Raw genomic sequence first — 25721 nt, 5'->3', positions numbered from 1 at the left:
GCTGCTCTTCCTCTTCCTCTTCTTCTCATATATCCTGACAAGGTTCTTCATTGATCTATGCTATTGGGTTAGGGGCCTTTCCTTCAGTATTTTTGCCTGCATTCTATTCAAAATGGTCTTCTAATTTTCCTCTTCACCTGGAATGCATTTCCTCTTCACTTCAACCTCTGAGAATTCTATGATCATAGATTTAGAGCTGGAAGGAACCTCAAAGGTGATCTGAGCCAACCCTTTCATTAATATATGAAGAAACTGAGTCCCAGGTAAATAGTGATTTACACAAGCAGTAAACAGCAGAAGTAGGATTAAAATCCAAATCCCATGATTCCAAATCCAGAACTCTCCCTTATCTTTCTAAGACTCAGAGAAATTGCCCTCTCCTTTGGGAAACACTTCCTATTATTACCTCATATTTGTTTATACAGGTGGTTCTCCTAGGTCTACATTCTCCCATATTAAATAGAAGGTAAGTTCCTTGAGAGTAGGGTATATTTCATTTTTATATCCCTCAGAATAGCATAGTACCTAGCACACCGTAGGCATTTTAAAAATTTTATTCAATTAGAGTTCATTTATTTCCAAATACTTTATACATAGTTCTTATTAGATTAGAGAAGCATTATGGGAAAATACTCAAATACAGGAAAAATGAGAAGAGATAAGTATTCTTTAAAAAGCTATCAACTGAACATTATATTCTAGATCATCTTTTATCATTTTCAGTTATTAAAATTCAATTTGTGAGATGGTGAGGAAAAAGAGAACATCATTGGGATCTATCAATCAATTATACAATTTAGAAGGAAACTGGTAACACCAAATAGAGCCTGAAAAAGACCTTACATTATATATCATGCAAAAATTGAACTTTTTTTTCCATTTTTAAAAAATTTGTGAACAGATATTTGAATTCAGTGGTGCCGACGCCAAAAAACTGGAAGAAAAGATTCAGGAACTAATGTAAGTTGATCTACAAGTAAAATTACAACTTCTTAGTTTAAAAAAAAAATAATTAAAAATTTTGATTATGTTTTATTTCCTTGCAGATAACTGAATGCTCCATTAATTACATCTTCATCATCACTTAGAGCTTTACTTGTATGTTATCAGCTCATTTAAAAATATTCCAAAACTGCTCAGAAATACTGACTCACTTTCATTTTCTAATCTGATTATACCATTCCCCTTCAGTGCTTTCATCAAGAAATAGTAAGATGATTTCCACAACAAAAATTATAAGTGCATATTTATATAATGCTTTACTATTACAAAATACTTTCACATATATCATTTCATCTGAACCGCAAAATACTCCAGGGCATAACTAGCATTGTTACCTCCATTTTATAGATAAGGAAACTGAGATTTAAATCAGTAAAGACTTGTTTAAAGACATATGATTAAGAAGTGACACAACTAGAATTTAAATCTATAATTATTGATTACCAGTCCAATGTCTTTTCCACTATTGGACATTGCTTCCATAACATTAGCCTATTTTATTCCCATTATTCTAAGTAGGATTCTATTGAACCTGAAGCCATGTTATTTTCCATCAATCCATCAACAAACAATTATTAAGATCCTACTGTATACTAAGAATTCTGTTAAACTTTTAATATACAAAGACAAAAATGAAACAATCCCTGATCTAAACAAATTAAAATTCTAGCAGAGGAAGAAATAAAACAAATCTATAGAAGTTCTATAACAGAATATGTGCAATGTTAACACAAAGTAATTTTGAAGTTCTGGTAACTCAAAGCTAAGGGGATCAAGAAAGATTTAAAATAAAAGGTAGAGTCTAACTTTAGTCTCTTTGGAAATCAAGGAGCCTAATAAACAGAGGTAAGAACAAAATATATTTTTCCCTTGAGAGAAGCAATGAAATACATGAGAGAAATATCAACTATATTAGTATGGCTGATCCAGTGAACAAATGTAAATAAATAAAAAAGGGAACTGGAAAGATAGGAAAGGTCCAGATTGTTAAGAGCTTTAGATATAAAACAGAAGGGTTTATATTTGACCTTTGAGGTAATAGGGAGTCATTGGAGTTTATTGACTAGGAAATAGACATGACCAGACCTGCAATTTAGGAAAATCTTTTTGACAGCTATGTGGATTAAAGTGAGCAAAGTCTCAAGGCAAAAAGACAAATTAAGTTGCTATTGCAATAGTCCAGCAAGAGATTATGAGATCCAAATCAGGACAGCTGTTATGTGATTGGAGAGAAGGAAATGCATGTCAGAAACACTACTGAGAGAAAAATAAGACTAGAGAACTGACTAGATACATAGAGAGAAGGAGAAAGAGAAGTCAAGAATATTTTGTCCTAGGAACATGTAAAGAGTATATGTCTTGAAGTCAGGAGATCTGAAATTGGGCTCTATTTTTATATATGGCCATCAGCAAATCACTTCATTTTTGTTATTTTATTTCCTCATTTGTAAAATGAGCATAATAATACTTGCACTATGGACCTCACAGGATTGTTGTGAAGATAGTGTTTTGTCAACTTTTAAACATTATATGAGCATCTTGTTGTGATAATTATGATCATTCTTACTACTATCATTTATCCCTTCACAGGCTAAGGAGCAAATCTTGTGGTACAAGATCTTTTCCCATAATCAAGTCTCTACTGATCAGGTTTTTTCCAGTGCAGTAATAGTATATATAGCAATATTGTATAAATTCAACTAATTTTCTTCAATCTTTTAAAAATAATTCCTGGAAAAAGAAGGATCTTAGTGACCATGATGTTAGTCATCATCAAAGAAACTGTATTGGCATAGGTTACAGTTTAAAGGATGGTTCCCCTCCTGAGCCAAGTAATGGAAATGATTGGCTTTATTCATCAGATGTTTTAAGTTAAGGCATATTGCTTTCATGGTTCAGGTATGTCCCAAGCACCAAAGACTGAGAAAAATAATAAAAGCTCTTGATCCAGGGATTTTATCACATTAGTTTTGCTTTTTCATTTAAAAATTTACCATCATAAATCATTAAAATACTGAAGGGATAAATTAACTATATTTGATGCTTTGCTTTGGTAGATGTGCAATGTTACATTTAGTTACTTTCCTTATCATGAGATCAACATTTAAAGCCTGGAAGAACCTTAAAAACTATATGATCTATTTCACATATGAGGATCCAACCTCATTATTTCACAGATAAGGCAATCAAGACCCAGAGAGACCATACAGATAGTTAAAAGATAAAGATAAGATTTAAACCCAGGTCTCCATATTCCTAAATCAGTGTCCTTAATGAACAATAGTGAATATTTATTATGAACTGACTGTACAGGCACACTAAAATACTGTTGGTAGGATTATAAACTGGTCTAGATATTCTAGAAAGGAATTAAGAACTATTAAAAAAATTTTTACTATACCTTTGACCCAGCAATCTTTGACCATCATTAGGAAGGAATATACCTAAAGATAGCAAAGAAGAGAAGAATCCAAAACAAAAAAAATGTACAGCAGCACTTTATTGTAAGTAAGAATTGGAAATGAAGGGGTACCTATCAGATAATGACTGAGTATTAGTATGTGAGTAAAATGGAATATTATTGTAGTATAAGAAATAATGAAAAAATGGATTCAGAGAAACCTGGGAAGATGTGAATTAATACAGAGTAAAGTCAACAGAACCAGGAAAACAATAGATAATACTACAAAATTATAACTTTGAAAGATGTAAGAACTCCAATCAATATAATGACCAACCACAACTCCAGAGGATAGATGATGAAGCATGTTACTCAAGTCTGACAGAGAAGTCTGGGAGTCAAGGTCAGTTAAGATACACATTTTCAGGCATTGTCAATATTTAATTGGATTTATTCTTCTTGATTATACTTATTTGTTATAGTAGTGGTTTCTTTTTGTTGTTGTTTTTGTTCTTAAAGGGAGAAAGGAGATTTGGAAGGGAGAGAAGACTATCAATATTGATGCCAAAATTTTTTAAAAAAGGAATAGAGATCAATGTAACACTTAAAAATGCATAACAAGGAACAATAAAGGATTCAGAAGGAGATAAACAAACCCCTTGTTTGATAGCTTTGAAACTAATAGTGGATTTTTTAAAACAAGTGTTATGTAATATTCATGGTTCATGTATAGTCAACCCCTCTTTTCCTGCTTATTCTATTTATGTAGAAATAATTATGTATCAAGTTCAGAATGACAAAAAATTTAAGATATATTAAGTATCTATGTTTAGAATATCATGCCAAATGTATAAGATAAAAAGTATAGATAAGATATAGTACTTACCAAAATCAATAACTATGATGCACAGATTATGAAAGTGCATTACAAATGTATAGAATTCTAAGTCCTTAGAACATATACTATATATTTTGCCTGATTTGAATCCATATGGAAGCTTTGTGAGTCTATTTTTGGGCAGGCTCATTCTCTAATGAAGTCTACTACTTCAGACCATGGATATCTTTTTGACTATTCCCTATTCACATACTGCATAGTGATTAAGCCCTTTAATTGGTTGTTGTGCTAGAATTAAGCATACATACAAAAACCTGGAGAGATGATTTCTCACTGTCTTCTCTGGTAACTTCCTGGTAAGGAGGTTTGCTAAGTGCCACTGGGCAGATTACAGACAGACTGTTCAACCTCTGCCCCTCAATCTTACCTTACCCATTGCTAAACATCTAAGAATACAACCTGTTTGTTTCTTTTGTCTGTTTTATATTTATCCTTTCATATTCACAGGTAAATGAATGTATTGAGATGGGAGTAGTCAAGTGGTTACTAGAAGACTGATCAAAATTAATCAAGACTACTCCAATAATTGAAATCCTAGATCCAGCAGCAGAAGTAGCTGTGCCTGTTCAGGAGTTATGTAGGATTCCATTCCTTGAAGAATGTTCCTGCTTGATCCAACCTGGCAGTGAATCAATCTAATAACTAATAACTAAACAAAGGAATGATTTACCGATTGGTTATGCCAATTTAATTTAAAAGTGAACTTGATAGGTACTCAGAGACGGGGAAAAAAGTTTATAGGGCCAGGAAGTAGAAGATGTTTTGTAATCACTATCTTGAGTATGAACCCACATTCCCCAGTGTCTTCTAGTACCAGATCATGCTTTTTAACCTCTGTTTTTGTTATACTTTCTCAATAAATACACTTTTAAAAAAGTTAATTGATGTCAATTGGTTAATTGTGAGTTTTGAGAAACTCACAAAATGGGGATTTACAAACAAATGTCCTAAAAAAATTTGAAAACCCCTAAACTCATAGCCCTAGTATCCAACCCAGGAGAAAGTGACTTAAGAGAACATGTTAACCAAATTGAACTGAAAATCATTGGAGTTAATGAATTTTAGGAATTATGTGGTGATGTTGCTGAAAAGGTAATCAATATGAATATTCCAATCCCTAAGGGAGGATGGATTCAGAAAAAGATTCCCTAAGACTCTATTTTTGACCCTCTTCCTATGGTTGATTTTTCTTGATCCTTTACATTCTCTCCCTTGAAATCCTATCCTCTCACTCTAGAAGGAAATCTAAAGCATCAAATACACATATAGGAAAAATCTTTTCTGCAGTTGATTTGAGGCAAGTCCAACTTTCTGCCCAATTCATCAAAGATCAGTGGAAGGAAAATCTATTATTGCCTTTGAGGGAAAGCAAGATTTGTATATCTTCACATCAAATTTCTCAGAGGTTCCACTACTGGTGGTACTACTCACTTGTACTAGCTAGCCCATTGTCATAGCTAGAGATCAAAAAATGGACTCCTTACCATTAAGGGGAACTGGAGAACCATTCTGGAGAGCAATCTGGCACTATGCCCAAATAGTTATAAAACTGTGCATGCCCTTTAATCCAACAATGTCATTACTGAGTCTGTATCCCAAAGAGATCATAAAAGAGTAAAAAGGGTCCACACATGCAAAAAAAAAAAATAAATTAAAAAAAAAAAAAGAGTCACCTGTGGTGTTCTTTTTCCAAAACACAGCCAGGTGATAAAAGTTCAGATCTTTTATTGTGTCCTTCAATATAGAGACCTATCTCTCTGCTTGGTTCCAAGAGCTCCCTCCAAATGTCTCAAAATCCAAAGGTTTGTCCTTCAGCCTCCAGCCAGCACCAAGGTGGAAGATGCAATGAATCTCTCTTGCCTTTGAGAGAAGGCTTGTAGGCTTCCTCCCAGAGTGCTCCTCTCCGACCCCTGGGAATGTTCCCAAGTAACTCTCTGGAGTGGTTCACTGGAGCTGTATTTATGCTGCTTCTCCGAGAGTGGGATTGTGGGATATCTCCCAGCATGCTCTCTGGCCCTAAGAGCTTCAAGGGAAGTGTGAATTCAGATATCTCTTTCTAAACCCTGAAATCTCCCAAACATGTGAACTCCAATGAGTACTTAAATATTTCTTGCTTCTATGAGCTCTCTAAAGGTGTGAACACAAGCATCGTTTCTATCAGTTGTACTTAGTACCTTGTTTCAAGTTCTGGCCCAAAATATCTCCTTCTAAGATCAAATCAATCATATTGAACCATGCTAAATTAGATAATTATTGTCTCTATCAACTCTAATGGCTTAACAGTTTGTAAAGATTCCAACAGTCACCTTTTTTTGTTATTATTGTTTGTTTTCTTAGGTTTTTTTTTTTCTTCTTTTTTGTGCTTTTCCCCCCTTTTTTATCTGGTATGTGTGTGTGTGTGTGTGTGTGTGTGTGTGTGCAGCATGATGAATATGGGAATGTGTTTAGATGAATTCCATATGTTTAATCTGTATCAGATTGCTTTCTGTCTTGGGTGCAGGGAAAGGAAGAGAGAGGGAAAAAAAAATTTGAAACACAAGGTTTTGCAAAGATGAATGTTGAAAACTATCTTTGCATGTACTTGGAAAAATAATGTACTAATTAAATAAAAAATAAAATATCATGTTTCATAATCTCATCTAGATAGATATTAACTGCTATTTACTAATCCTTCTACTTCTGTTCTAATGGAGTATCTCACTTTCCACAATTCCCATTCTCTTGTCTCCTCTCCTTTGTGAGCTTCTTTGAGAGCAAGAACCAGTTTGCTTTTTATTTGGATCATCAGCATTTACTTAGCTCAGTAATTATTTATATAATAAGTATTTAATAGATAGTTTTTTTCATTCATTCATTCTTTTACTCTCCTTATGCAAAAAAATCTGGCCTCCTACTTCACAGAAAAGTGTTGTGACTGACTTAAGAACTCAAAGTATATAAGCCCTTTGATCTCAGAGGTGAGATGAATGAGGCAGGAGACTCATAGAGTATGAAAAGAGCTCCACTTTATTATGCCATACAATATACATTTTTGCAAGTGTAATTAGCACGTGAATAGTAGGCAATTCCCAATCACCATTCAGAGAAGCAGCTTGTGGGCTTTGTATATGTATGGTATCTGCAATGGAAGGAGAACAAAATCAGCAATTTAGCAATTCACTCACCAATGAGAGGTCCTTTTAAGGCATTCCTGCTCACAAGCAACAACACTGTGACCATTAGGCTGAAACCTGTTCCCATGACACGCATCACTGCTCCTTGCTCAATAAGGGCATTTCTGTAACATGGCAGAAAACTTACTGTGCACCAAAGGTTGAGGTGGCCTTGGTACTCTCTCTCAACTGGGTCCCATACTCTAGCAGAAAAGGTGGCCATCCAATGATCTCCTCTTTCATGTTTTGAACCTTCACAACACCAAACCATTATCTCTTCCTTCACCTTAAATGTAAGGGGAAAAAAAATCACTACTCCTCATTAAGGCAAATCATTCTACCTCAATCTTTCTATCTACTTTTTTTTTGATCTTGCTTCAGCATTCAACTCCTATCTTTCATGTAACTTCAATCTCTTCATTTCCATTTTCCTACAAATATCCTCTCTATGATATTAAAAAAAAAAATCCTTCCTTGATCCATCTAAGTTCATTTCTCTCTTCTCTTTCTCTATTCAACTTCTTGAAAACATTGACTGAACCTGGTGCCTCCACTTCCCTATTACTCACTGTTTCCTCAGTCTTCGCAATCCAGCTTCTACCTCAACAATTCTAGTGAATTTTTTTTTACCCCAAAGGTCACCAGTGAACTCATAATAATCAAACTTAATGACTGTTTTTCAGATGTAAATTTCAAGTTGAAAAATGTTGTTTGATATCTGTTCAGTTTTTGACACTACTGGCACCTACTTCCTACTCAGTATTCTTTTCTTCCTTTTCTCCTTGTTTTTCTATAACATATCTGACCACTCCTTTTTCAGTGCTATCTTCTTTCTAACCTTTCGACATCTATTTCTCAACATGTATTGTTGGTCTTTTTTATCTCTGTACCCTCTTTGTCATCAGGCTCATTTCTCATAGGATTTCATTTAACATCTCTATGAAGATGATTTACCTTCTTTTTTCCCCTCTAGGTCTAACTTTCTTTTCTAGGATCCAGATAGGTAACTACAACTGTCTGGTGCATCATGATGTCCCAGTAGTACTTCAAACTCATTTTATCCAAAGCCAAATTCATTAGTCTTTCCCTAAACTTAATATATTTTCTAACTGCAATATTTCTTTATTCACCCAATTTCCCATGTTTGCAATCTTGGGGTTATTTTAACTCTTCCTTTTGTGCTCCAGTTTAAATAAGTTAATTCTACTAACACATCTCTCTTATCTGTAACTTCTTTTTTTTCACTACCATCTAATATCAATCACATTTTAATTATCACCTTCTTGGACTACTGCAATAGATTCTTAATATGTTTTCTGTTCCACTTTTTTCTGCTTCCCTTCCACTCTTTATATTACAGACAGAATCATCTTTCTTAGGCATATCTCTGGCCAAGTCATTCAGTTTTGTTTCCAAAGTGAAGTTCAATTCTTTTTCCTGGCTTTCAAGGCTCTCCATAATGTTGATCCATCCCAACTTTTCAGCCTTACGTCACATTACTTACACTTTCATTTCAAGATAAACAGATATAGGCCTTTCCCCTTCTGTTTCCCAGGTACAGGCCTTTCCCCTTCTGTTTCTTACAAGTATAGGCCTTTCCCCTTCTATTTCTTCTGTCATATGATTCTCTATGATTGGAAAGTTCATTTTCTAGTGAATTCTTTCACATCTTTCACATCACATCATTTTCACATCATTTAAAAAACCTAACTCTAATGTTAACTCCTCCACAAAACCATCCATAATCCCCCCAAATCTAGGTCCCTTCTTCTTAGACCTCAGAAATCACTGTTTTTGAAGAAAAATAATATGGCCTAGTAGATATAGAAAAGCCTTGGAAGTCTTTCAGGTTTCCTGAAAGACCTAAATTCAAAAACTATTTCTGACACAATTGACGAATTATATAACCTCTCAGTATTCTAGCAACTCTCTAAGACTTTAAGTGACACAGAGAGTGTAGAATTGCATTAATCTAAAGAGTTTCATAGGACAAAGTTAGAAGAGATTTTAGGGGCCTTACAGAGGAAGAAATTGAGGCTTATTTAAGCTTAGTGTCTTACCTGCCCAAGGTGATACCAGTAAAAAGATTGGAAGTTGGAATCCCCATTTCCTTAGGAGTTCCTTGTGGTCCAGCCCTAGTAGCACCATGAAGAGAGTGTTGCAATTAGAGGCTGGAGGACCTGGCTTCAATCCTGCCTAAAGTCATTTAACTTCTCTCACTTTCTTCATCTATGGAATCCAGATAATGGTAGCACCAGCCTCACAGGGTTAGAGTGGTGATTAAATGTAATTTGTATAAAGTGTTTTGAAAACTCTTTACACCTTACAAATGCCAGCTACACTAAAATCACTATTACCCTCTTCATAGGATGAACTTTTGTGTCCTTGGCACTGATTTTATCAGTGATGTTATCAAGGATATTCATCCTCAGCTGGCCAGTGCCATTGAGGATGAGATGTGGCTGAATTTGTCCTCCCAATTACAGACATTTCAGCATTCTGGGATCTAATTCTCCTGAATTCATATACTGGCGCCAATACAAAATACAAATGATGCAAAGCAGAGCAGTGCCAAGACTGGCTCGGTCTCCAGGGATGTTTATATCTGAAGTCCCCACCTCTGCTCCTTCTGAGATTGTGAAGCATTATCTCTATTTCTTAAATACATGATCTATACCTCAGGTTTGTTTAGATGTTTTGGAACCAACATTGAATATAGGAATATAAGGAGACTGGCTTGACATATAGTTACTCTTACAAGTTATGACATACAGCACACATTTGTGACTTTTGTGAGGGTTTTTCAGGTTTTGATCATACACTCACATGAAGTAGTAAGAGTGGGCAAAATTTATGTGTCTACACATATACAATAAATAATATATGCAAATTAAGTGTTACAATATAACTACTATTCTTCATACTACAAATCCCTTCCCTCTCCATTCCTTCATCCACACAATTGTCAGTGATATTTCTAAAGCAGAGGTCTGATCATGTCATTCCAATCTAACAGTTCCAATCTACCTTCTCAGCTAACAGAAAATTCTATCTCCCACCTCCACATATTTGCATAGAATGTCACCTAGGCCTGGGATGTACTCCCTCCTCATCTCCCTCTCTTGGAATCATTAGTTTTCTTCAGTATTCAGCTGGCCTCTCCTGATCCTTCCAGCTTCTAGCCTTCCTTCTCCTATATCCTAACTTACATCATATTAATAGCATACATGTTTTTAGGCACATGTATGCTCATGAGGACCGGGTCCATTTTGTGTTTTGTCTTCAATGCTTGGTATAGTATGTAATGGTTGTTTGTTTAATATGGAATGATTGTTTTGTAATGTTACTCGATGCTCAGTCCCCTTCAAGGGTCTTCTGGAAGAAAGTTCTCATGCTATGTGAGCATGAGAGTTCTGTAAAGTCCACAAGATTTTTTTCATTCTTATTTCCAGATCATGAACTACATTTTCTAGTAGTTCTTTTAAAATCTTATTTGCCTTTAAGTTTCAGTGTATTATGGTCAAATTGAATTACTTTGGAGGATTCCACCAAGTTCTTTATAGAATCTCTGTTTTCTTCATGCTCTGTTACAGATGTTGGCTCAGAAGCTATTATTCTCTTCCTGGTGGTTTTCTTCCTTATGTTCATGATCAGTATTGTGAAGAGAAATGACCAAGTGATCCAGACTAGTTAAATTAAGTCCCTTTCTCCAGAAGGATATGTAGACATATAGACAAAAAGAGCTTGACTGATTTAGGAGCTTACAAGTATAGCCTCTGAACCAAAAAAAAAAATTTATACCTTGCCTTGTGTTCATACTTATCTAGCTAATTCATAATTGATGAATTCATAAGGACCTGGGGCCCATTTATCTTAGATTTGTATTTGTATAAGGGGCTCCATCTCCCTTTGTCCTCCTAGGTAGCGACAGGACTAACCCAAACTGATGACCACCACTGATGCAATATCCAGTTGTGAGAATTAGTTTTTTCTGAAGTTTATGTTATATCATCTCTTAAAACCAAAATCCAACGAACTGAAATCTGGGAAGATGCCAAGAAAGTCAAGGACCATAAATTCTTTTTCTGTCAGTTCTAGCAACTTCAGGAGAGGATGGAACAGAGATCTGGAAAGGTCTCATAGAAAGCAACACTTGAGCTGAACTTTGAAGAAAATGAGATAGAAAAGAGTCTATGATTATGGGAGGAAGGAACAGCCTATGCAAATGCACAGAGACAACACATGTAATGTGTGAAGAAGAGCAAAAAGGCCAGTTTGATTGACCTGAAGACCCTATAGGCAAGAGTATTATATAATAAGACTGGAAAAATGAGTCAGAAGCAATCAATGAACAAATATTTGTTAAGTACCTCATATGTGCCAAGTATTGTGCTAAGTTCTAAGATATAAAAAGAGATGAAAGACAGTTCCTCAAAGAGTTCACAATCTAATAATGCCCTAAATGCCAACAGAGGATTTTGTATTTTATCCTAGAAAGAATAGAGATCTATTGGACTTTTAAGCAAGGACGTGAAATGATCAGATTATAATTAGGAATATCACTTTGGTGCTATGTGGATAATACACTAGAAAGAAGAGAGACTTGAAAAGATAAAATGAATTAGTAGATTCATGGAAAGATGGCTCACAAGTTCTACTTGGAGAACAAATAAAGGCATTTTGTTATTAGTTTTATCATGCCTCCAAAGGCAATAAGAAGCATCATTTCATGGAACATTTGGTCATCTGTATCACAGAGATTCATTAAAAGAATTTTAAAAAGACTCCATGAAAATTGTTACAGCTCATCTATTACCATCTGTTACAGAGGACAAAAAGATAGAGAAATTGTCAAAAAGACTTGATAACATTCCCTAAACTAAAGAATTATCTATTTTAATATTCAATGACTTCAAAGTTGGAAAGTTGGAAATATGTAAACACAATTAAAATAACACATGTTGGAAATAAGGAAAAAAAGAATCTAAAAATTTATATGCTACACAGAAAACTCATACTCATATTCATTCTATTAATTCTCTTCAAGAAAAGAAGGACAAAGCACTAAATGTATTGGGTATTTAATAGCATCCCCTCCTCAAATGAAATCTATTATATTTTAATAGATGGAATATGACAAAGCCATTCCCAAATCAGGTGTTTGTGTCTTGTCAAAGATTATTGTTATAATAATAACAAAGATTACAATTAATTCAAAGGAAAAAAAGACTATAAATTAGAAAAGACATGTTATTAAGTTAAAATTAAAACAACTCCAACCAAACATATTTAAAAGAGTTGCTGATGTAAAAAAAAAAAAAAGTGAGAAAATGAGTGGAAGAAAATACATTACACTGATTACAATCATTTCATTCAAAAATAGGACTGATATAAATCAGTTGTTCTAATGTGCACACTTAAAGAATCTAAAAAGAATCAGTCATCAAACAACTGACTTCCTTGTCAAACAGAGTAATGTTGCAGCCAAAGGCTGATAATTTTAGAATGTAAACATGGAATTTTACATGTGGAGAAGTATAGTGGAATACTGTGAGCACTATTGCCTCATAAAACAGAGAGAAGCTATGGAGGGTAAAACCAGTTTAAAGAAAGCTTGTTGAGAGTCCCAGCAGAGCAAAATCATTCCAAGAGCATTTAAGAACAAAAATGAAACAAGTATAACAAACAGATCAAACATGGGAAATACTTATTATGATCTTTACAACAAACTTCTTCATAACAAGCTCCCTTTACTATCGAAGACAGTTGAACTATTGCATTTGGACTCTAACATCACAGTCCCAGGTATACTTAAAAAGGAAATAGAAATGGGACTGAAAAAAAACAAAGATGGGAAATTTAGTTGGACTGAACCAAGCATACATATACTAAGAATGTACATTTTAGAGGTAAAACAGTTGTGAAAGTATTGAGGTATTAATTCTCAAAGCCTTTGGTATAAAAAATTTCAGACTGAGAAAAATTACTATTTCTCTCTTGTATTAATAATTAATTATTGAACCAAGATCAAGATTTTTTCCCCTTTTTTACTATCTCATCCAGAAATCAACCAATGTGGAAAACTTTCTCAAAGATAGTAAAAGAAATTCTAAGATCAGGTTAATAGATGGATTCCTGCTCATTGTGCTTACTCAAGACGTTTGGGAAAATGTTGATTCTCTCCTCTGTCAGACAGTTGATATAAAAATTGATAAATTTTTTTGATCAAGACTTGGGTGACTGGGCAGGGTGGAGCCAAATGGTGGAGAGGACACACACACGGTTTTCTGAGCTCTCCTCTACCCTCAAACTATTTTTACAAAACTCAGCCTCTGAGTTACTACTTGACTGTCAGAATGCACGAATATTGGGAGTACAACACATTACCAACATAAGATAATCTCGAAACTTGCTAGAAAAGGTCTGTTTTTGCCCACTGTGGGGACAGAAAGGGACTAGGCTGTTTCGGGCTAGAACTTCGAACTTAAAACAAGGTGTTAAGTCAATGGAATTGATAAAGACAATAGTAGTTCAGTACATGTTCTTAGTACTTAATATAGTTCTACAAGATTCACACTTATAATAAGAGAGCATATAAGCTTGGCCAAAATCAACCAGAATCAGAACTAAGGAAGATAGAGACCTTGGTGGTGGTCCTCCTGCCTCCCCTACAGAAACCAAGACACATTCAGGAGGACCTCAAGAAAGCTGGCCTGGGCCCCAGGAAAGAAGAAGACAAGACTTTGAAGAAGACAATAAAGGATTTGGACTTTAAACACTGACTTGTGGTGATTACTGAACTGAAACAAAGGCTGCTCCCAGAAAACCAAAACAAAGAACATTACACTAGGCCAGGCATAGACTCAGGCAGATAGGCAATGAGAGCACATAAAACAGCTCACACTGAGCAGACTAGAATGGGGCAGGGTGTGGTCTCCATGGAAAATCTGTGGAGAGAACTCTACCAATAGTGTCAAGCTACTCTGCCTTGGGAGCAAGTCAGTAGATTAGCAGCGAAGCTATAAACACAGACGATAAAGACTATAACCCCAAAGCGCTAGAGCCTCTCAGGACCTGACTACACCCACTCAGCATGCTCTCAGAGTAACCATTAATCCCAGTGCAACCACTGCTATCCCACTGCTGCTTCACTGCTACTTCCTGTTGTCTATAGAGGCAGCTTGGAAATACCCCATTACTCCAAAAGCAGACTGCAGAGGTTTTTGTTGTTGTTGTTGTTTTAATGAGTAAAAAGGCAAAGCAGGCTCTAACTATAGATAGCTTCTATACTGAAAGAGAGCAGATTTCAAGCGCTGAGGAGACTAAAAACAGTCTGTCTCTAGATGAAAACCCAAAGATGGATATGATTTAGTGCCCACCACATAAGGCTCTCATAGAAGAAATTAAAAAGGATCTTAAAAGAGAGCTAGAAGAAAAATAGGAAAAGGAAAGGGAAGCTTTGCAAGAAGATGTGGATAAGGCATATAACTCATTAAAAGATAGAGAGGTAAAAGAAAACAACTCCCTAAAAAAACAGAATTTGTGAATGGGAAAAAGAAATAACTTCTTTAAAACAATTTGTGAAATGGAAAAAAATTCCATAAAACAAAACAACTCATTTAAAAACTCAATTGGACAATTACAAAAAGAAATAAAAAAATAAGTGAAGAAAATAATTCATTAAAAATCAGGATTGAATAAATGGAAATGAATGATTCAATGAGACACCAAGAATAAGTTAAGGAAAAACAAAAACAAAAACAAACAAAAAAAAATAGAAAAAATGTTAAATACCTACTTGAGAAAACAACAGAACTGGAAAATAGATCTAGTCTAAGGATTACTGGACTCCTTGAAAATCATAATGAAAAAAAGAGCCTAGACACTATTTTTGAGGAAATCATCAAAGAGAACTGCCCAGATGTCATAGAATCAGAAGGTAAAATAGACATTGAAAGAATTCATCAATCACCTACTGAAAGAAATCCCAAAATTAAAACTCCAAGAAATATTGTGGCTCAATTCCAGAATTATCAGATTTTTTCCTAAAAAATACTACAAGCAGCCAGAAAAAAAATTCAAATACCGAGGAGCCACAATAAAGATTATTCAGGATCTAGCAGCATCCACATTAAAGGATCAAAGGGCCTGGAATCTGGTATTCCAAAGGGCAAAGGAACTTGGTATGCAGCCAAAAATACTTACCCAGCCAAACTGAGCATTTTCTTCCAGAGAAGAAGATGGATATTAGATGAAATAGGTGAAATCCATTTATTTCTGATGAAAAAACCAGAGCTAAACAAAAAGTTTGACCTCCAAATATAGGACTCAAGAGAAGCATATAAAGGTAAAAAGAACTCTTGAGATCTGTATTTCTGTTATGGATATACATAAAGAGTACATGTATAATTTGGTTTTATTGTTATAATATAAAAAAGGATCTAGAGGTGGAAAGGAAATTGTACCAGAAAAAGGGAAAAGTGAAGATACTACATCTCATGAAGAGGCAAAGGAAATCTATTATATCTGAGGGAAAGAAGGGAGGGGGATGAACACTCTCATCAGAATTGGCTCAGAGAAAATATTAGACATTCGATTTACAAAGAAACTTCTTCCACCTCATTGAAAGGTGAGAGGGGAAAAGTGAAAAGGGAAGGGGTAGGATAAATAGAAGGGAATATAGAAATTGTAAGGGAAATAATTTGAGAAAAGGGAGAAACTCTAAGGAGTGGGAGGGATTCTAAAGAGGGAGGATTGTGTGAGGCAAGTGATGCTCATAAATTTAATACTGGGAAGGGGAGTAAGAGGGAAAGGAAAGAGAAAAGCATGATCTGGGGAAAACAAGATGGCAGGAAATACAGAATTAGTAGTTTTAACCATAAATGTGAATGGGGTAAACTCCCCCATAAAGCAGAAGGAGATAGCAGACAGGATTAAAAGCCAGAATCCAACAATATGTTATTTACACACTTGAAGCAGGGTGATATATACAGAGTAAAAGTAAAAGACTGGAGTAGAATCTACTATGTTTCAGATGAAATAAAAAAAAAAGCAGGGGTAGCCATCCTGATCTCAGATAAAGGAAAAGCAAAAACTGATATAATTAAAAGAGATAAGGAAGGGCACTATATCTTGCTAAAGGGTACCATAGATAATGAAGCAATATTAATACTAAACATATATGCACCAAATAGTATAGCATCTAAATTTCTAAAGGAGAAATTAAGAGAGCTGCAAGAAGAAATAGACAGAAAAACTATAATAGTGGGAGATCGTAACCTTGCACTCTCAGAATTAGGTAAATCAAACCACAAAATAAATTAAAAAGCAGTTAAAGGGGTTAACACAACACTAGAAAAGTTAGGTTTGAGAGATGTTTAGAGAAAATTAAATGGAGGCAGAAAGGAGTATACTTTCTTCTCAGCAGTTCATGGAACCTATATAAAAATTGATCATATATTAAGACATAAACACCTCAAATGCAAATGCAGAAAGGCAGAAATAGTAAGTGCATCCTTTTCACATCATGATTCAATAAAACTTATATTCAATAAAGACCAGGGGAAAAAAGATCAAAAGGTAATTGAAAATTAAATAATCTCATCCTAAAGAATGAATGGGTGAAATAGCAAATCCTAGACACAAGAATTTCACCCAAGAGAATGACAATAACGAGACTACATACCAAATTTGTGGGATGTAGTCAAAGTGGTAATAAGGGGAAATTTTATCTTTTTAGAGGTCTACTTGCATAAAAGAGAGAAAGAGAAAATCAATGAATTTGGCTTGCAACTAAAAAACCTAGAAAAAGAGCAAATTAAAATCCCCTAATAAAACACTAAGCCTGAAATTCTAAAAATAAAAGGAGAGGTTAATAAAATTGAAAGGAAAAAAATTGAATTAATAAACAAAACTAAGAGTTGTTTCTATGAAAAAAAAAAACAACAAAATAGATAAACCCTTGGTAAATTTAATTAGAAAAAGGAAAGAGGAAAATCAAATTGTTAATCTTAAAAATGAAGAGGAAGAACTTTCCACTAATGAAGAGGAAATTAGAGAGATAATTAGGAGTTACTTTGCCCAACTTTATGCCAATAAATTTGATAACTTAAATGAAATGGATGAATACCTTCAAAAATATAGGGAAACATAACAAGCTATTAATCAACTCCTTAAGAAAAAATCCCCAGGACCAGATGGATTTATATGTGAATTCTACTAAACATTTAAAGAACAATTAACTCCAATGCTATATAAACTATTTGAAAAAATAGAGATTGAGGGAGTCCTTTCCAATTCCTTTTGTGACACATTCATGGTACCGATACCTAAACCAGGTAGGATGAAAACAGAGAAAAAAAATTATAGACTAATCTCCTTAATGAATATTGATGCAAAAATCTTAAATAAAATATTAGCAAAGACATTACAGAAAATCATCCCCAGGATAATACACTATGACCAAGTAGGATTTATACCAGGAATGCAGGGCTAGTTCAATATTAGGAAAACTATTAGCATAATTGATTATATTAATAACCAAATTAACAAAAACCAAATGATCATCTCAATAGATGCAGAAAAAGCATTTGATAAAATCCAACATCCATTCCTATTAAAAAAACACTAGAAGGTATAGGAATAAATGGACTTTTCCTAAAAATAGTAGCATCTATTTAAAACCATCTGTAAGCATCATATGTAATGGGGATAAACTAGAACCATTCCCAATGAAATCAGGAGTGAAACAAGGTTGCCCACTATCACCATTACTATATACTATATTGTATTATATATTGTATTAAAAATGCTAGTTTTGGCAATAAGAGATGAAAAAGCTATTAAAGGAATTAGAGTAGGTAATGAGGAAACCACCACTCTCTGCAGATGATATGATGGTATACTTAGAGAACTCCAGAGATTCTATTAAAAAGCTATTTTTATTATATTTATTAATCCACAAATTTAGCAAAGTTGCAGAATACGAAATAAATCCACATAAATCATCAGCATTTTTATACATCACTAACAAAATCCAACAGCAAGAGATACAAAGAGAAATTCCATTTAAAATAACTGTTGATAGCATAAAATATTTGGGAATCTATCTGCCAAAGGAAAGTCAGGAACTATATTAGCAAAACTACAAAACACTTTCCACACAAATAAAGTCAGATCTAAACAATTGGAAAAATATTAAGTGCTCTTGGATAGGCTGAGTGAATATAATAAAGATGAGAATACTCCCTAAACTAATCTATTTATTTAGTGCTATACCAATCAGACACCCAAGAAACTATTTTAATGACCTAGAAAAAATAACAACAAAATTTATCTGGAAGAACAAAAGGTCAAGAATTTCAAGGGAACTAATAAAATAAAAATCAAATGAAGGTGGCCTCGCTGTACCTGATCTAAAATTATATTATAAAGAGTGGTCACCAAAACCATTTGTGACTGGCTAAGAAATAGACTAGTTGATCAGTGGAATAGGTTAGGTTCACAAGACAAAATAGTCAATAACTATAGCAATCTAGTGTTTGACAAACCCAAAGACCCCCAACTTTTGGGATAAAAATTCACTATTTGATCAAAACTGCTGCAAAAATTGGAAATTAGTATGGCAGAAACTAGGCATAGACCCATATTTAACACCATACACCAAGATAAGATCAAAATGGGTTCATTATCTAGGCATAAAGAATGAGATTATAAATAAATTAGAAAAACATAAGATAATTTACCTCTCAGACCAAAAAAAAGTTTACCTTTGTGACCAAAGAAGAATTAGAGATCATTATTGATCACAAAATAGAAAATTTTGATTATATCAAGTTATAAAGCTTTTGTACAAACAAAACTAATGCAAACCAGATTAGAAGGGAAGCAATAAACTGGGGAAATATTTTTTAAATTAAAGGTTCTGATAAAGGTCTCATTTTCAAAATATATAGAGAATTAACTCTAATTTATAAGAAATCAAACCATTCTCCAAGTGATAAATGGTCAAAGGATATGAACAGACAATTTTCAGATGATGAAATTGAAACTATTTCTACTCATATGAAAATGTGTTCCAAATCATTATTGATCAGAGAAATGCAAATTAAGACAACTCTGATATATCACTACATACCTCTCAGATTGGCTAAGATGACAGGAAAAGATAATGACAAATGTTGGAGGGGATGTGGAAAAACTGGGACACTGATACATTGGTGGTGGTGTTGTGAATGGATCCAACCATTCTGAAAAGCAATTTGGAACTATACTCAAAATGTTATCAAATTGTACATAGCCTTTGATACAACAATGTTACTACTGGGCTTATATCCCAAAGAGATATTAAAGAAGGGAAAGGGACCTGTATGTGCAAAAATGTTTGTGGCAACCCTCTTTGTAGTGGCTAGAAACTAGAAATTGAATGGATGCCCATCAATTGGAGAATGGCTGAGTAAATTATGGTATATGAATGCTATGGAATATTATTGTTCTGTAAGAAATGACCGGCAGGATGAATACAGAGAGGCTTGCAGAGACTTACATGAACTGATGCTAAGTGAAATAAGCAGAATCAGGAGATCATTATACACTTCAACAACAATAATATATGAGGATCAATTCTGATGGAAGTGGCTATCTTCAACAATGAGAAGATCCAAATCAGTTCCAGTTGATTAGTAATGAATGAACCAGCTACACCCAGTGAAAGAACACTGGGAAATGAGTGTGGACCACAACACAGCATTTCCGTTCTTTCTGTTATTGTTTGCTTGCATTTTTGTTTTACTTCTCAGGTTATTTTTACCTTCTTTCTAAATCTGATTTTTCTTGTGCAGCAAGACAATTGTATAAGTATGTATATTTATATTGTATTTAACATATACTTTAACATATTTAACCTGCTATCTAGTGGAGGGATGGAGGGAAGGTGGGGAAAAATTGGTGGGGAACAGAAGTTTTTACAAGGGTCAATGTGGAAAAATTACCCATGCATATGTTTTGTCAATAAAAATCTATTAAAAAAAAAAAAAAAAGACTTGGGTGATCCAAGTTGTATACCCCCAGACCCTTCATTTGAATGAGCCTCTCATTCATTTTCTTATTAATTGTTAACCAATCAGAGTTGATTGTCACTCTCAGGAATACTTTCTTACAAGGGTAATATCAAGTGGGTTTTAGGCATTCAAGAGTGCCACTGACTTATTTTTATTAAAAAACATGCTAGCTTTTTCAATAAAATTATTTATATTCCAGAAATTATGTCTCTCAAACTTTTAAAATATCATAAGATGTGGTTATTACCAGGAAAAGAAAGAGAAAATCCTAAGTATTCTATGTTATTGTGTGTTTGTTTGTTTGTATATATGTGTATGTGTGTGTGAAAGAAAGAGAGAAATCTGGACACAGAGAGCATTCTTATGAATATATTAACAGACGTTCACAAATGATATTCCACAATACATAATATCTTTTCTCTCATAAAACTGACAGAATACAAGATTCATATTTGTACTACAGTATAATTTCAAATTTCAAAAATAAAGGACGGGGGAGGCATGGATAGCAGTTGTCTTTAAAAGAATTTTAGGGTTTTAGTGGACTCTGTACAAGCTCAATAAAAGTCAGAGGTGTAATTTGGCTGCCCCCCCCCAAAAAAAATCTATCTTTGTAATATTAATATTTAATGATGGTGATTTTGGTAAGCTAAATTTTGACTATTGCTCTGACTATTCTGTCCACAGATATATTGCTTTCATATTTTGTATTAATTTCCAAGCTTAAGAATTTTATCATTATCTTGTCCCAAAATTCCTTTGCTGCACTCAACTTATTTTCTCTCATTTTTTCAGACTTCATTTCTTTTTGCCATAATGTGAACAGCCCTACTATATATCTGTGGGTGTTCTTTTTCCAAAACACAGCCAGGTGATAAAAAAGTTCAGATCTTTTATTGTGTTCTTTAATATAGCCCGGTTAACTCAGAGGCCTATCTCTCTGCTTGGGTCTAAGAGCTCTGCCCAAATGTCTCCAAATCCAAAGGTTTGTCCTTCTGACTCCAGCCAGCACCAAGGTAGAAGATACAATGAATCTCTCTTGCCTGGAAAATAGAGCTTGTAGGCTTTCTTCCAGAGTACTCCTCTCCAACTCCTGGGAATGCTCCCAAGAAAAACTCTCTCAAGCTCTAAGAGCTTCCTGTATATATATGATCTCCCAAAGGTTAACTGTGCCTTCTGGAGAAAGAGGGATTCTGGGTTTTCTCCCAGAGTACTCTCTGGCCCTAAGGGAGGTGTGAATTCGGATATCTCTTTGTAAACCCTGAACTCTCCCAAACATGTGAACTCCATTGAGTACTTAGATACTTATGAGCTCTCTAAAGGTGTGAACACAAGCATTATTTCCATCAGTTGTACTTAGTACCTTGTTTCAAGTTCTGGCCCAAAATATCTCCTTCAAATCAATCATATTGAATCATGCCAAATTAGATAATTATTGTCTCTATCAACTCCAATGGCTTAACACTTTGTAAAGATTCCAACATATATCTAAGAATTGTTTCTCATTTATTTTTGTTGCTATTTTAGAATCTTTTTGTCTGATGTTCTTACCTTTGTGTGTTCTATTATGAATGAATGAATAAATGAATGGCATTTATTAGACACTTATGAGTCAAGCACTATATTAAGGGTTGAGGATATATATATGTATATATGTATGTGTGTGTGTACAAATACACATACACACTCACACACTTCTAGATATGACCCCTGGTAACCTGATTTGACCAGTGGATGAAAAGCAGAAACTAGATCAGTAGAGACAAAAATAGCAGGATAAAGATGGGACTGATGAGGGGAACCCTGAAGCTATCCTCTGCCTTGGGGGGGAAAGCTTGAGAAACTCTCCTTAAACTCTGGAGAAACTCTCCTGGGAGAGGCCTGTCTCAGGGAATGAAGATAAAGTGGTTTCATTCTGTTATATTGGTACTAGCTACATCCTCTAGTGAGTTGAGTCCATGACCGCTGCTACTTAGCTCAAATTTAAGTGGTCTCATTTAGCTGGAGATCTAGATTTCTATTGACCTCTATTGAGCTGAAAATTGGCTCCTCAAGACCACTCCCAGTAAATGTTCTAGTTCAACTGGAAATTTACACCTGGGAGCAGTAATCTCATTCAATTGAAACTTCAGTCTCAAATCTCTTTTAAAAGAGCAACTTTATGGCTCCTTTCTTTGCCGAGGCCCAAAGCAGAAACATGTGGGCCAAGAGACCTCCCTTTGGCATAGCTGCTTACAAAGACCCCCTGCCCACTGAGAAGACACCCTTTTCTCAGCATTAAGCTTTCTTTATCTTTCTGCCAGGACTCCTCTGCTAGACCTTTACTTTTCTGTGGGGACCTTGCCACTGAGGAAGTTAGCCTCCTAGCAAAAGCTGACTTCTCAGTGCCAATAAACTTTTTGCCAGTCTAACTTTTTGGGTTTGCATATTCTTTTATGAAAGACCTGCACCGACCAGAAGGAGTTCCCACAACTCTTTGCACTTTGCCAAACCTCATCAGGATCACAGATCTTCCAGAAATCCAGAGTCATTATTACACTAACTAGCACTTTAAAGTTTATGAAGCACTTTCCACGTGTCATATTTTTTGATCCTTACAATTCTGGGAAATAGATGCTATTATTATCTCTATTTTACAGATGAAGAAAAAGAAGATGAAAAAGATTTGCCAATTTTCATACACCTGATGAGAGTACAAGAATAAGTTAATGAAAAGATAATGGAAAGAACAATAGTGGGTGTAATTAGGGTGTAACATATTATTAACACAACTTAGATGCAGAAAGTAGTAGAAAATACATTCATGACCAGAAAAAGAAATGAATTATGCATGAAGTGAACATGGGAATGAAAGCATGGAGAGTCCATATACTGTACTAGGGGTTATATAATGTTGAAATACCTATATGAAGGTTCTGGAATGGTGCGTGGATAGTTCATGGAGGATATTTGGGGAAAAAATAGCTAAGAATCCCACAGAATAATAAAATGGGTTTATGGTCTGCTCCTATAGAAGTGGTATTTCTATAGATGTCATCACAGATAGCTTGAAGTAGGGAGGAGGTAGGTGCCCTTCTGGCTTTTCCATTCCATGGAACTGCAGATTCTTAAGTTTAAATGCCCACTAAATAAACAATACTTTTAGATTAAAGTCAGAGTTCTCAGGCTCTCAGCTCATACTCTTCAGAAAAGGACTTTTTAGTCACTCCCCCCACCCCCCAAAAAAAGAACTGTTCTCAGCACTTCACAGTTCCCAGACTCAGCTGCCACTCTTTAGCAGATTAAGAAATTAAAATGATTTAAAGAGAAAGTAGATTTTTCTAAAGAAATTTATTTCTCAAAGATGATTAAAGTAAAATTGGGAGAATTTCTTTAACCTCAGATCACTCAAACTGTTTTTGTGTTGAGGCTGATTTTTTAAATTAATTTGTTGTTGTTTTAGAGGTCTTCTGTGGCATTTTTGTTTTCTTCTATGTTTCTTGAGAATAACTGGACTTCTTTTCCACAGGCACTGTTTTGCTAGGTGTCAGTAAGTCAGTCTCAATTGAGACATTCCTGAGGAAAAAATTACTACATGAAACTAGTGAAAGGACAGATTCAAATCTCAAACAAGACAGCTGACATTTTTTAGTTAAAAATATGATGATAGGTTTCTGAAGATTTCTAAAAGAATGAAAGGTGGTGGGAAACCTCTGAATTTCCCATACACTGAAACATATGAGTCATTTTGGTTTATTCAAGCTTCTACTTTCTATAAGTGTTTTGCATGTTGGGACAGATTTATTGTATTTTTCTTCATTGCTAATTGAGTCATGGATTTCTGAACTAACTAAACAAAACACAGCAAAACAGCTAGGAGCTGAGATACAATTCTAGTACTACTATAAATCACCTGACTTGGGTGTGGCCATTCTCTGAAGAGCAGAAATGTGTCTTCAAATTCTTACAAAGAAAAAATGTTTCTTCAAAAGAAAGATGTTTCTCTATTGACCCTAAAAGTGTATCTGTGGCCTGATGAGGCCACAAATAATAATAAATAATTAACTAATAATGGCATTAGCTACAAGGTTGTGAGAAAAGCTCTTTGTCAACCTTAAGTACCTTATCAATGTAAAATAATAATAATAAATTCCTCCTTTATAGCAATCTAGTGTCTATTTCATTAGGAGGTATTAGTCTTTTGTAAGAGGATGTCAGCCTAGCAAGGAGAATGATTAAAGAATTATGTGGAACTCTGTTTAAAAAAAGAAGAACAAAAACAACAAGAAGAAAAAAATGTTGACAATATGCTTTTAACCAGAAATGGTCGCTCACTGGAGAATGGTCTAGTCAGGAATTCACTCTTTTTAAAGTCATGAACCCCTTTGGCAATCTTGTGAAGACTACTAGCCCCTTCTAAAAATAATGGTTTTAAAATAGAATTTTAAAGGAAACCAATTATACTATAGGTTAATTGTCAAAATATTTTTTAAAACTTCATGAATCTGATGATATCAATCCATGATTATCTGGAGAGGGTGGAGCAAGGAAAAAAGAATATCTATGAATCTATGAGTTAGTTGTTAGAGTTGACCTCAAGAATCAGATTCTACTTCTGACATATATTAACTGTAATAAATCTGGGGAAGTAATTTAGCTTTCTAAGACTATAGGTTGTAAAGAAAGTCCTGGATTGCTTTGGTACAGGGAGTTCCCCATAACAATGAAACCACTACTCTGCTTTAAAAAAAATTACTCAAAAGAATTAACCTAAATATCCACAACAACAACAAAAAAACGAGAAATTGATGAATGCTGATTTGCAGTCTCTGCTATACAGTCAGATGAAGAAATCATACATACCACATAGTCCATAACTTCATACAACTAGTACAGACACAAGATGGATAACAAACTTAGCCCAGAACAGAAAAGAAGAAGTGGGCTAGAATACCTTTGGGAAATTTGATAGGAAATTTAATGGCTTTAAATTCTCTCTCTTTAACAACAATATTCTTCTAGCAATGGTGAATTAAATGATAAACATGAGTAGACTGAAGAATTATGCAGAAGATGCACAAGGATGTCATCAAAAAAATATCTCACTAGAAAAGAGGATAGGCCAACTCATATACTTCATTGGTGTCCACATAATGTCAAGAAATCTAGAAGAAGGCTCTCAGAATAGTTAGTCACTAAACATTAAACTCCTACTTTGTTCTTGGTACTAT

General features: G+C 34.4%; 1 protein-coding gene and 1 long non-coding RNA gene across 3 annotated transcripts in view; one reads left to right on the top strand and one right to left on the bottom strand.

Annotated features, from left to right (window-relative positions):
• The window catches only part of TXNDC8 (thioredoxin domain containing 8), a 36922-nt gene extending 31753 nt beyond the window's left edge, over positions 1 to 5169 (top strand). The window contains exons 5-7 of the mRNA XM_031944081.1: positions 902 to 960; positions 1047 to 3806; positions 4749 to 5169. Of these exons, the coding sequence (XP_031799941.1) occupies positions 902 to 960; positions 1047 to 1050 (63 nt within the window). The 3' untranslated portion in view covers positions 1051 to 3806; positions 4749 to 5169. The remainder of the gene's footprint in view (positions 1 to 901; positions 961 to 1046; positions 3807 to 4748) is intronic.
• The window catches only part of LOC116420151, a 71547-nt gene that overhangs the window by 24042 nt on the left and 21784 nt on the right, over positions 1 to 25721 (bottom strand). Inside the window, exons 2-4 of one of the 2 annotated variants that reach the window (XR_004230426.1) lie at positions 9514 to 9588; positions 7602 to 7739; positions 7268 to 7419 (exon numbers count right to left, since the gene is read on the bottom strand). This is a non-coding gene — a long non-coding RNA (uncharacterized LOC116420151). Of the gene's footprint in view, positions 1 to 7267; positions 7420 to 7601; positions 7740 to 9513; positions 9589 to 25721 lie in introns of those variants that run through there. The other variant, XR_004230427.1, reaches the window with a different exon arrangement.

Source organism: Sarcophilus harrisii, chromosome 1 (genome assembly GCF_902635505.1).
Source record: "Sarcophilus harrisii chromosome 1, mSarHar1.11, whole genome shotgun sequence".
In the NCBI taxonomy this organism is placed as follows: domain Eukaryota; kingdom Metazoa; phylum Chordata; class Mammalia; order Dasyuromorphia; family Dasyuridae; genus Sarcophilus; species Sarcophilus harrisii.
This window is presented reverse-complemented; position numbering and strand designations above follow the sequence as displayed.